Source organism: Sinohyriopsis cumingii, unplaced genomic scaffold (assembly GCF_028554795.1).
Source record: "Sinohyriopsis cumingii isolate HCF-2022 unplaced genomic scaffold, ASM2855479v2 utg000066l, whole genome shotgun sequence".
Lineage (NCBI taxonomy): Eukaryota > Metazoa > Mollusca > Bivalvia > Unionida > Unionidae > Sinohyriopsis > Sinohyriopsis cumingii.
Window position 1 is genome coordinate 551,943 of NW_028315866.1, and position 12,521 is coordinate 564,463.

General features: G+C 32.4%; 1 protein-coding gene across 3 annotated transcripts; it reads left to right on the forward strand.

Moving 5' to 3' along the window:
• The first annotated feature begins 3,526 nt into the window (after positions 1 to 3,526).
• On the forward strand, positions 3,527 to 11,493 carry LOC149774958 (uncharacterized). Of its 3 annotated transcripts, XM_089944615.1 has the most exons (8): positions 3,527 to 3,631; positions 6,951 to 6,966; positions 7,573 to 7,614; positions 8,279 to 8,323; positions 8,855 to 8,887; positions 9,445 to 9,531; positions 10,035 to 10,183; positions 11,331 to 11,493. In XM_089944615.1, the coding sequence occupies exons 1-7, from the start codon at positions 3,584 to 3,586 to the stop codon at positions 10,163 to 10,165; spliced, it is 402 nt and encodes a 133-aa protein (XP_089800741.1). In that variant the 5' UTR covers positions 3,527 to 3,583; the 3' UTR covers positions 10,166 to 10,183; positions 11,331 to 11,493. The 3 variants fall into 3 exon arrangements, with proteins under 3 accessions (XP_089800741.1, XP_089800742.1, XP_089800743.1); XM_089944616.1 differs by lacking the exon at positions 8,855 to 8,887; XM_089944617.1 differs by lacking the exons at positions 8,279 to 8,323; positions 8,855 to 8,887.
• Positions 11,494 to 12,521: the final 1,028 nt, after the last annotated feature.

The following is a 12,521-nucleotide window of genomic DNA, read 5'->3' on the forward strand; positions in this document are numbered from 1 at the left end:
CATCGGGTGAAGAGCATTGTTAGTATTGAAAAAGACCGTGTGGTGACGGATGTCAATCATATTTAGAACTCTTCAAGGGCCAATGGTTACAGAGACTGGAGGTTTATGTTTCCTGTCAAAGAACAGAGATATAAAGCGGATGGAAACTAAAGTGAGAAAGATGTGTGACTTTCCCTTTACAATATACTGGTAAAATCTCCGAAATACTACAGAAAGTCTTAAAAAAATATGCAACTAATGTTATCCACAAGCCCTAAAACATCATCCGCTCAGTCTTGGAATATCCCAAAGACCACACTCCATCGCATAAGACGTACTCGATGATCTATCAATGTATAATAAACTACACTGGGGAGTCTGCTAAAAGACTTGAAACATGTAAAATATGACTTGCATACCAACAGAGAATTCAATTTGAAATCAGCTGGTGACCATTGCAAAGAATCAGGACATACATTGTCTTGGAATATCAGCAATGTATTTGTTATGGGGATTGGTATGGAGATTAATATCGTAAGTAGAAAAATAAAGGAGGCTAATGTAATCACGAAGGGGAAGCCAGTGTTGTACCGTGATTCTGGATTGTAACTCCCGTCGTTGTAACAGAACATTTATTTGACCATGTGACTCCATTCAAGACTTCATTCCTCTGAAGAAGGCCTTGTGAAAAGGTCGAAAACTAGCATTAAAAATCGTTTTTGCTACAGAACGTTCACTAGTGTTAGTTTTATATACTGAAAATGGCTGTAGCAGGTAACGCTATACATTCTAAAAATGCTTAGCGTCCATTAACATCTTGTTAAAAAATCCAAAACACTCCACAGAAACATGCTCATAATATCTATTCACTTGCACATATTTAGTTGCAAAATTATTTCGAGTTCTATTTCTGATGTAATTATGTACAATAAGCAACCTACCCATTTATGAGTGAATACACTTAATGCATTCCTGCTTAATGTATCCCATGTATAAAATTAGAATGCTTTACGAAAAGTACATATACATCGCCTATACAGTTTAGGAAGTACACTAATGTGTCATGAAATGTATCTAGAAGTATAAATTTTGCTATTTTATCAAAATGGAAAACCCCACAAATGACTTGAACATGAGTGTAAAATCAAAGCATATAGCACAGTGACTCTAAATAAAACATACTTCCATAGGTTCAATACCACGAAATATTTCGTATATAAGATGCTGATAATTGCTGAGCAGATATTACTCAACCTTTTTTCAAAGTGTAACAACAACTGATATACCAGAATATTTAGGGAAATGGGCAGGCACTCATCAACTTGTCAAGCTTAACCTGTTTCTCAAACCAGCTTAGCACAAAATTTGTGTTTTTATACAAAAATTGTCCCCTTATGCATGCATCATCATTTTGTTGAAAACCCTTGTAAATAGCCAGAGGGATCTATTCAGATACGATACGGATATATCTTCAATCAAAACTTTACCACATCGTTAATTGTATGAAACTGTTTAGTACTAGGTAAGGTTACATTCCACAACCTTCATAAATTTAACCATCTGACAAGTATTGCGACGGTCACCTTTTGCGATGGTCACCTTTTGCGACGGTCATCTTTTGCGATGGCAATTGAGACATTTTTAATCTCTACGAATTATATAAAATTATCTCTCTGTCTAGCTAATGTTTGCATATTATTTAAAAGTGAACATAATTCTGAGATCGTTTAAATATATCAGTCGAGCTAACAAACGTGCTTCAAGAATAACCAAATTAATGTATCTTTACCATTTTCCTGTTCTGTGATACGAATTACCTACTACATATTGATACGACTCTACAGTATTAAGCTAAGAAACAGACAAAGCAAAACGAACAAGTTTTCTCAAATTCAACATACAAATGTCTTCACAGAGAATGCGATTGCTTGTTCAATGTGAGTAAATGCACTAAGAAAACTTGAAAGGAACGTGTGATGTAAATCCGAAAACGATCCGCAAAGTTGTATCAAAAATATATTTATTGGTAACCGCTGTTATCTACATGTAAAATATTAGAACTCTCTCAAAGGAAATATTATGCCATTATCTCTCACTGATCACCTGAGTCTTTAAAGTAGACGCTTTTTTGATCAGAGGATTTAATCTCTAAATTAGACACAAAAAATGTAGATGTAATGTTAAATTTTTGATTTCCTGTTCCTGGAGAACTGATCAGTTTTAATGTTCCTAACAAAAGTTATAAAAAATAGTTCTGTAATATCATAATCAAATTGTTTCATTTGGACAAAATACACATTGCCCATACTTATTTTATATCAGTCTTTGTTTTCAGGTACTATGTTTAACCAATCCATGTTGCTATATTTTACAAAGCACTTTACATTATAACTTTACATAACTGAGTGCAAAAGTTTGAAATGGTTTCAACATTTGATACAACTGTGTGATACAAATAATGGTCACTACTTCTAAATTGATATTGGTTTAGTTCTACGTTATGTGATATGTCATTTGATTATGCTGATATTTTTACAAATTAATGCACCTATATTGCATTGTTTTATTATCGTTACATTTAGTAAAGTGTGCAAGGGCTACGTAGCGCAATTACATTTAAATTAATCTGATTATATGTAGTATAGACGTAAACAAATAACTTAGCGCCCATTTACTTTTCTTTCCAATCCAAACACTTCAAATAAATACGATCATTATACACAATTACTTGTATACATTTGGATTTTACATCTATTTGCTCCAGACATATTTGGACAATTAATTCCAAGTGTTTACTACTTAATTCCATGTGTTTACGACTTCGTCAATTTCTGATGTAATTCCACAAAAAGAGTGCATACCCCTCCAAAATTCTATGCACCTAGCGCACTCCTGGTTTAGTTGTTGTTGTTGTTGTTGTTGTAGGGTTCAACGTCATTTTTCAGCACAATATAGGCTATACATGGCGGCCAGTATTAATGGTGGAGGAAGAACCCGGACAAAACCCGGAAAGAACCACCGGCCTACGAGAAGCTGCTGGCAAGCTTTCTCACATAACCACATTAACCGAATCCGAGACTCGAACTGACGCAGACAGAGGTGAGATGGCAGTGATCCGTAACGGTGAGCGCTTTAGACCACTTGGCCAATTCCTGGTTTAGTAATTCCAGATATCAAAGTTTTACGCTTTAAAAACATAAGATGAGTATGGCCTGTAAATATCATAAAGTATACTTGTTTGACGTGAAGAATTTGTGGAGAGAAAGAATTAGCAGCAAATACAACATAGCTGAGAAATAAACTAGCTTTATCAGTTTGTTGTTGCTTCTATTTCGTATTAATTTATTCTTGTTCGCATAATGGACATTATACTTAAATTAATTTTAATATCAATATTCCGTCGTATAGCAACATTGTCATGCTTTACTTAACTAAGTAATCGGAAGTTAAAAGGAGAGCAAACAGAGGGTTACATACGTCATTTCGACTAGTTCTTTTGTAGCCAGGTTTATCAAACTAGTCGGGTATATAAATCTAGGTGGTGCATTCAAACTCAAAAGCCGTGAGGACTATTTACGTGCTGCGGCTTTTGAATATTTTCACCATGGAAAACAAAGGTTATGTGCTCAGTTCTTGCCTCGTCTTGTTGATGGTATGTCTAGTCTTATTATTGGTACTGAACTAGTTCGCTTTGTTTAAGATTTGATTTTAATAACATACATTGTACATGTGTATTCGAGGAAGGTATTTTATTTCATTCCATCTATATCTACGTTGCGATAAAATAACTTGTATACCTTTTTGATTTCAAATAAGAGCTATTTGTTTAATTGTTCCCACCTTGCTGTTTATTTGTTAATATATTATCTCATAACTCTTATGTTCTGAATATAATTACGTTTGTATTTAACAAAACAATGAATCGTTTGTTTATGCGGTGTATCTGTGAATGATAAATCTTAGGTAATTCATACAATGGAAGTATCCTGTTTAACTCATAGAATACACAGCATAATGATTAACGTTCTCTCACCATGCATCTTGGCATGTGAGACAAGTTATTATTATAATGTTCTGTTTTGTTAAAGATTGTAACTAAATAGTTCTTGCACAGATTTCTATTTTTATTGTATAATGTAATATTGGTTTATTCTGGTGAATCGTGTACATGCTGGATAATCATATTGATCTAAAAATAAAACTCGGAAGGCGCCTTCGTCAATTAACAACAAAATTCTATTACTAATGGCTATATTGTATTACAGTAAAGTTTGATTTAGGAACATTTTCTCGGTTCTAAGTTTTTTTAGCTCTCTATATTGTCCAAGTCTCTATGTTGTTCTTTTTCTACCATTTTCCTTTTCTCTTTCGTCATTGGTTACGTTTTCGTCCTCAGTACGCGATATACAATTTTATAAAAAGCGTTCGTTTTACGATACTATACGATTACGTAAATTATTTGTCTTTCAACAGGTACAGTGATTGTGCATTTTATTTCTGTCGTCGTGGCCAGATTGAGCTTTACATTTAAATGGTACAGCATGAATATTATTAAAGTATTAAAGGTGGAGACTATCCTAAAATACTGAGATCAGTTATATATAATATATGTACACATATAGAGGTCCAGGATATAACCGTGAGGAATAAACATTCTCTTTCTTTCTCATAATAATGCCCTCATTAGTGAAGGAGCGAATTAGAATTTAGAAATGTCTGTGTCTTCAACATATTATAGGAGACACAAACGGATAGATATATTACTTCCGGCTGGTTAAACCCATATCCCAAGGTAATCTATTGAATTAATTGAAGTCTATAATTTTGTACAGACTATGCGATATTAAAATCTCCTCGTTTATCATTGTAGTAATCATATGTGATTTTTGTTTTTGATTCCTGTCTATTTGCAACATATTTCGACATATCTACGAAACTAAACAGCTAATGTAGAGGTTATTCTTCACATATTTCAGAAATTTGTTGTAATAAACAGTACGGACTGTGCCAGTGTTGAAACAGCTATTAAAGACTCAGAACCGCCTATTGATGATACTCGAAGTGTAACGTTTTGAACATTGTTAATGTATTATATATCACAAATTACGTTTGTAAACTATACATCTCTTTATGGTATAAAGTATGAAATCTTGAAGCATGCTAGAAAAATAACGCGTGAAAGAGGAGTCTAATTTAGTTAAAATAATTCAGAAACTACGAAAACAAGTCGATGAGGAAAATCAAGAGGTATTTGCAGACCTGAATGAAAAGGACAAACTTATTTGTAAAATAGAAAGGAAGCTGAAGAATGTTTAACAGAGAAAGATTCTATGTGAAACAAACTTCAAAAAGGTCTGAAACTAAGCATCCATTCTGGTCTGTAACAGCCATCAGGTGGGGAATTAGAAGGCAAACTTTCTTCAGATGAAATCTGCTAGACGCTACAATCAATGTCAAATGAAAGAGACCTACTATTTCTTGATATTTAGTGGAAAGTTCTAAACCTTTTCTGGCCCGTGTTTACGTTGTTTTCCATGATTTCATTAAATAAGGCTGAAGAATCAGGTTGGATGTAATGTACTTTAAAAGGAGATTTAAAAACAAATATTCCCAGAGAAATAAACCCTTGCAATAATAAAAAATTAAAGACAGAATATTTCTCTCCGTACCATTGTCAGATAGTTTCAGGATGTATGTCCAGTGGAATGTCAGCTGTTTATTTTAGATACTTAAATTGGCTTCACTAAAAGTCGATATGTTTGGGAAAAAAATCGATTCATATGATCGTCTGCATAATGCAAAAGCGAATAAAATCATTATTGTTTAATATTAACAGAACTTATAGTGCAAGTATAAACTGATAAGGCTTTTCATTCTGTTCTTATTTCCTCTACGTCCTCAATATATCGTCTTGTTTACTTCTCTTTTGAATTAGTTGATGGTAATTCACTTGATTAATAATCTTTGCAAAATTGTATAAATCTCTCTCTCTCTCCCTCTCTCTGTCTATATATATATATATATATATATATATATATATATATATATATATATATATATATATATATATATATATATATTAATATAGAGTTTGAGTGAATTATTTACTAGTTTTTAATTTTAGTAGATGTAATACGACTGTCAATTTTGTAATGCATTATACTATTTGTTTAATGCAAATGCTGATGAGCGGGCTTACAACACATTTTGTAAAACTGTCCATGAGCCTCCACCTCATTCCATATGCTGTATTTAAAATTGCCTCTCCCTGATCACGTTAAAAAAACTTCGTCCACGGTTTGTATTATTGTTAGATAAGATAATACTTAGATATTAACGACAAGGTGTTTATCATAATGGTTGGATTTCGTCAAAGATTTATTCACTGGTAGCTAGAAATCAAAGTGAAGCTGCAAATATTACAGTGGTCAGATTAGGATGAAAGAATTTAATAAAAACAGAAATTACTGAAATAATGTTCCCGACCAGTATACAGTTACATGTGTTTTATTATCCGAAAATGTGTCTTATGCAAATTTCGGAAATAGCTAAATGTTTCCGTTGCAAAAATTGTTGAATTGATCTCCTTTAGGGTTAAATGTATGTAAAATAGATATTCATATCATTGATAAAGTCACTTTATCTTTTGCTTTCATTATTTCTGTAAGGTTGTGGATACATCGTTTGTATTTCAAAGGATGAATGTGAAAATATTGTTTTCGAATCACGTAAAAAATATGTCGGACACAGTTTTTGTTATTAGAAGGCAAACGAATCACTGAGCGGAAGTAACACATTTTTATCATATCGATTCCATTGGATCAAAAGTGTCGCCCATGGTGTTCAGATATCAGATTATTGGTGTAAACATTAAACAGTTTTCTTTTAGTGGATTGGAAAGCTATATAACAAAATGAAGAAAACTTGTTGAAATAATTGTCCGGACTGGTGTATTATCTCATATATTTCAGGTTATGGGCAGTGAAGGTAAGATATGTTTTAGTATTGTTTGCCGCGTTTATTTTTGTTTAAAATGAAACGTAGAAAGAAAGTGACAAGATGCGATTCAGATAAAGTTACTGTTATATTTTATTTTAGAATAATATTTACAATCCATAACATTTTTACCAACATGAACACGCTATGATCGCATTTTTGATATTTAATTACATTTATCCACGTAAATAATGCACTTTTAATGCTTCCTGTATTGGATTAATAACTTGAAAATCTGTATTCTTCATATTTTTGGAATATGAAGGTCATGATGAATATTTGCCTATGGCATTGATAAAATAAATACGAGATCTCAGAATGAATTGTGATTTGCCTTCGATTGAAAAATATATTAGCTGTGTGAGGTGTTTTGTATTCTCCGTTTATTGTAATATGTAGGTAATAACGCCATAACAACGTAAAATGGAGTTCATAAAGCTCCGATGAAACAAAAAAAAAAAAAGGAAAAAAAAAAAAAAGAAAAAAAAGAACATAAAAAACAAAAATCGGGCTTTTCATTCCGATTTGGAATTGTCATTTATACGAAATGGAATCTTCATGAAGCACTTTTATTAAACACATTCCGTATAATTTCAGGTTTTGCTGTAAATGGTACGGCTGGTTCAGTATCCTACGGCGGTATGTCACATTTGGAGTGTTGGTGTTTGGAGACATAATGTTTCTTTTGATGTCATCGAAATTATTGATACATTTTGTCTTTCAATCTAAACATCCATAACCATAGAAGTGAAATGCATTTGTCAATAAGCTATTGAAACTTTACTTAGATTCTCATTTTAAGTGCTCTTTGTTGACTAATAATTGTTTGATTGCAGCATAGAAAGTCTGAAACAAAACACCGTGCATATTGAAATACAAAAGTAATATTGTGCATAATAGTTCACAACTTGCATCAAGGACATCTGGCATTTGTGTCTAGATAGGACCAGGGTAAGTTGCATTTCCATCAGAGTCATAGATCAATGCTGCTCCATAATGTGTTCGGGTATTTGTAATCAATTAATGTGAAAATTTGCTTACATTGACGCCTTGGGTGTCATTGCTTACTATTACGCAATGACCATGAAGTATGATGTTGAAAATTCCATCGAATGTGTTGTTATTTAATGCGCGTACTATTAACGTCAGACTGATTTGTAAATAAGTAACAAAACGAGTCTTAAAAAGTTGGCACCTGATTCTGAATATTATAAATTATATTACACATCATTTGGTATGTTTCATACACTTTATCTACATCACATTTATTATTGTCCAAAATGTAAACTTTAATTTATTACAGGTAACCAAACTATTGCTGCTGGGGGTGGGCTACCATTCATCACTGGTACATTTTCATATTCACTTTTGCAAATATATTGCGATACGTTGCTTATGCTTGTTCAGAGACATATATTCCTATGCTTAAGTGTAACAATGACGACTGTTATTCATTCCATTCAGTTAATGTTTCTTTTACTGAAATAACATATGAATTTTATCTCACAGACTCTTATCTAACATAATCACGTATATACTTTCACTAAATACCATAACATAGATGTGCTAATTTTCTAAGGCAATGTGATAGATTAAAAGTAAAAATACCTGACCATAACACGTATGTACTGTTAAAGGATCCTAAAAAGATATGATCCTACGTCTTTACTTACATATACTGGTTAAAAAATATACTTAACTTTAATAGTTACACTATATCAACAGTGGCATTTCATAACATAAACAGTCAACGTTTTCTTGTTTGTCTACATTCTTTAAGTTGCCAGTTTGTATTAAGTATGCACTATGAATACCATTCCTAACATAAAATGGATATTTTTAAAAGAAACAATTTCATTAGTTGCATTCAACTCAACAGCAAATGTGAGCCCTGGAGGTGGTTACAACAATGGTACGTTACTTTTCCACTACCAGTCTGTTAAATTGAAAAATATATTTGGCTACTTGATACATTCTAATGAATCATATATTTAACTTTCTCAAGTGCTCAAAAAACCTGTTGTGTAAAATAAGTCCATTAGAATAATTCTTCACACTTTGTTTCATGGGATTCGCAAAATGAATGCTGTTCGCTATTTTCCATTGTAATGAATCAACACATTTTAACTAACGTGTATAATACATACCTTCTTTAAAGCAGCAAAAAAAAAATAACCTTACCAGATACCTCTCGCATTTTCTCAAATTGTAACTATCAGCGAAATATATAAGCACAGTTTAATCTAAAGAAATTGTAACCGGGTGTATTTTCGACATGTTACATTGTTGAATGGCAAAATGTAACCAATTGCAGCCATCGTTTATGTACGTTGTTACAATCAACGCAAATAGTGAACACATTCTACATATTATTGTTCAATTTACAATGGAATATTTATGCTGTTTGCGTCAGACTACATTTTACAGATCATTATCTTAACGTTATTATAAGGAATTTAAATATTCTAGGTAACACCACATTGCCATCTGGAACTTCGATGTATGGTGCACAAAATAAAACATCATCACCGATCCTACGTCCTCTAAATTACTGGAGTAAGTATGCACGGGAAGATATTCAATTTCTTCTAAAAGGTATCCAGTATCAAAACCGAAATTTTGTATTCAGAGAAAGATAATTTATGTATACCGTTAAAATCTATGACAACAGGAACAATGTCATGAGAAAAATTACTTTTTCTCCTGTTCGATTTACTGGCGAAACAACTGAAATGTAAATTTAAATTATAAATATTAAATTACCTCCTTTGATTGCAAATTCATGGTTTCCCGGTAATTTGTGGGTGAAATATATACTCTCGCCTTCGTTGATGACTGCTTGATTTCCATGTTGATTCTATAATTTCAAAGTTCACGCCATTGCGCAGAAGAAGTTTAGCATAATAATTAATATATTTGAAAATTGTAAAATGCACCGATATGTTCTCTGCTATTTCCACAGGAGGAGAATGCCATAATTGGCCCAATTTGTCTAAGGAATAATGGTCCAGTTTTACAAACATCCATTTCTCGATGACTGTCTTTTATGCGATTTTTAGGTCTGTCAAGGAGCAGCCTTCTATCTGTATTACTTAATCTACAACAAGAGGCAGAAACTCTGGCCGACACTGCCAAGAACATGTATGACCACGTTATCCACAGTGTCATCGTAAATGATGTTAGGAAGTGACGTAGATTGTAGAATATGGTAATATGCTTCTCTTTTCAATTGTATGTCTTCTAGAAACATTTTAGGCAGGCCTGATATACTTTATTCAGATAAAGAAAGCAATTCCTTCATTTTAGTACTTATGTATGTACAAAGATCTTGAAGGAAGAGTAATTTGCTTTCTTTCCCCGTTTCATCTGACTATGTTTAGAAATTCAGTGTCCAATCTCCGATAATATGCAAATTTTCTAATTTTCATTTATATTAATATGTGAGTATTCTTTCTCATTTCTTTCAGGGTCGCTTTCTTATGGTGATTTGGACTTTACGTTTTTGAATCAATGTTTCACACGATAAAAGCAATTTTTAAAATAAATATAGCACGAGAAGTTTGCACACCAAGTACATTTTCCATCATTGCTCTTCTAATATACCCAAGCTTAAGAGATACGCGTTAAATAAAACAACACACATTTATCTGACTCTTATAGCTAAATAAGGCCGTTAAAATATTAGTATATACAATGCATTCCACTTATGGCGCGTTCCTGTGTGTTACTGTTGCTGTTATTGGGGACAACGCCATTTTCAGTACAATATAGGCTATACATTGCGGCCAGTATAAACGGTGGAGGAAGAAATCGTGAAAATCCTCGGAAAGGAACCATCGATCCTCGCGATACAACTGGCAAGGGTTCTCACGTACCGACATTAGCCGACTCCGAGACTAGAATCCACGTAGATAGGGATGAGACGGCAATGATCCGGGTCATCTTCATGCTTACTATCCAAAGCTTTACTGAAAAACAAATAAATTCATTAAGTGTGTATTTATTCATTTAGCGTGCTTTTGATTTTTTCACGTTTTCGGCTTTCGACCAATCGATTTGTAGGGAACGACATACCTTAATTTGTTTTTATTTGCACCATGGTTTCTTCTTTGTCAAGGATCATGTGCGTAGGGGAAAATTGCTGACAGGAAAATATTATTATAATCTAAGCTTTTTAACTTAAAAATGATATCCATCACTGAAACAAGTATTTTTCCATTAGATAGTAATGCGTATTCTTTGTTGAAACTTACATCATCGATATAAGTATTGAATATTTGATAGATATCCAAAATAACTGACATTTTATTTATATCTCTATATAAATAAGTATGCTGTTGTATTTTCTATTGCAGATGAAACTAACAATTAAGTTCGTAATGAACAACGACAGCAGAGAACAAAAGTTGGAGGTGATGGTGATGTCCCGAAACAAAATCAAAGTGAAGAATTAGGACAGTGATTTGTTTCTATTAACAAAATAATGTGTAGCAATATATGAAATATAGTTAACTTTTTTCTCGGCAGCTTGTTGCTTTTATTTAGAATCTTCATATACGTTTTGCAGCTGATTTTTTTTTAAAAACAATTATATAATATATGACTTGTGTGAGAACTGCAAAAAATCATGAATTCGTTTTCAACGGTATGTTTATAGCCAAAATAAAATAAACAAAATATTTTATTTAGACAGAGGAGCAAGCTTCAATTTCCAAGTAAGTAAAGGGATATTGGTTTTTATTCTCGACTCATCTGCATCTTTGTTTCCAAATCTAATAAGCAAAGTAATTAAAAGGTCTGATACTAAAAGCCGATAAGGCTGATTGTGGTGCATAACAAGTCAATCAACATTATTATCATGCTTAAACAGTGTCCAAAATAAAATTGATGAATAGTGTGAAGTCATTACAGTTTGATGGAAAATAAACAAATATTGAAGGAACCGAAACTGAAGAATTTGAAGAAGATTATCCGTTTTGACTTTATTTTGATTGCACTCAGTCAGTTTTGTCGTGCCCATTTATTTCTTCGATATAGATAGAACTGCATACCATGCGCATGTTATGTCTAACTGGATTTAGGAATGGATAAACGTATGTGTGAAAAGGGTGCAACAGAGGTCTTCCTAAAAGGAAATAACGGAACAAATACGCTACACATGAAAATAAATCGTTATAGCACCTAGGTGGTTAAAACTTAAGAAAAGTCGACAATATATATATATATATATATATATATATATATATATATATATATATATATATATATATATATATATATATATATATATATATATATATATATATGTGTGTGTGTGTGTGTGTGTGTGTGTGTGAAAGGTATGTTATTATGTCTGTAGGTGTAACTATAGGTGTATGTATGTAACAAGGTTTACATATGGGTAGGTAGGTAGGTAGGTTGGAGTGTAGGTATGTAACTTTATGACTATGTATGTATGTATGTAACTATATAACTATGTATGTATGTATGCATGCACTCATGTACGTAGGTAGGTAGAGAGAGAGATAGGTAGATAGGAATATAGG

Coding starts and splice junctions, on each gene's coding strand:
- LOC149774958 (XM_089944615.1), top strand. CDS start 3,584: ATGGAAAACAAAGGTTATGTGCTCAGTTCTTGCCTCGTCTTGTTGATG. Junction 7,615..8,278: donor TGGTTCAGTATCCTACGGCG/GTATGTCACATT, acceptor AATTTATTACAG/GTAACCAAACTATTGCTGCT. Junction 8,324..8,854: donor TGGGCTACCATTCATCACTG/GTACATTTTCAT, acceptor TCAACTCAACAG/CAAATGTGAGCCCTGGAGGT.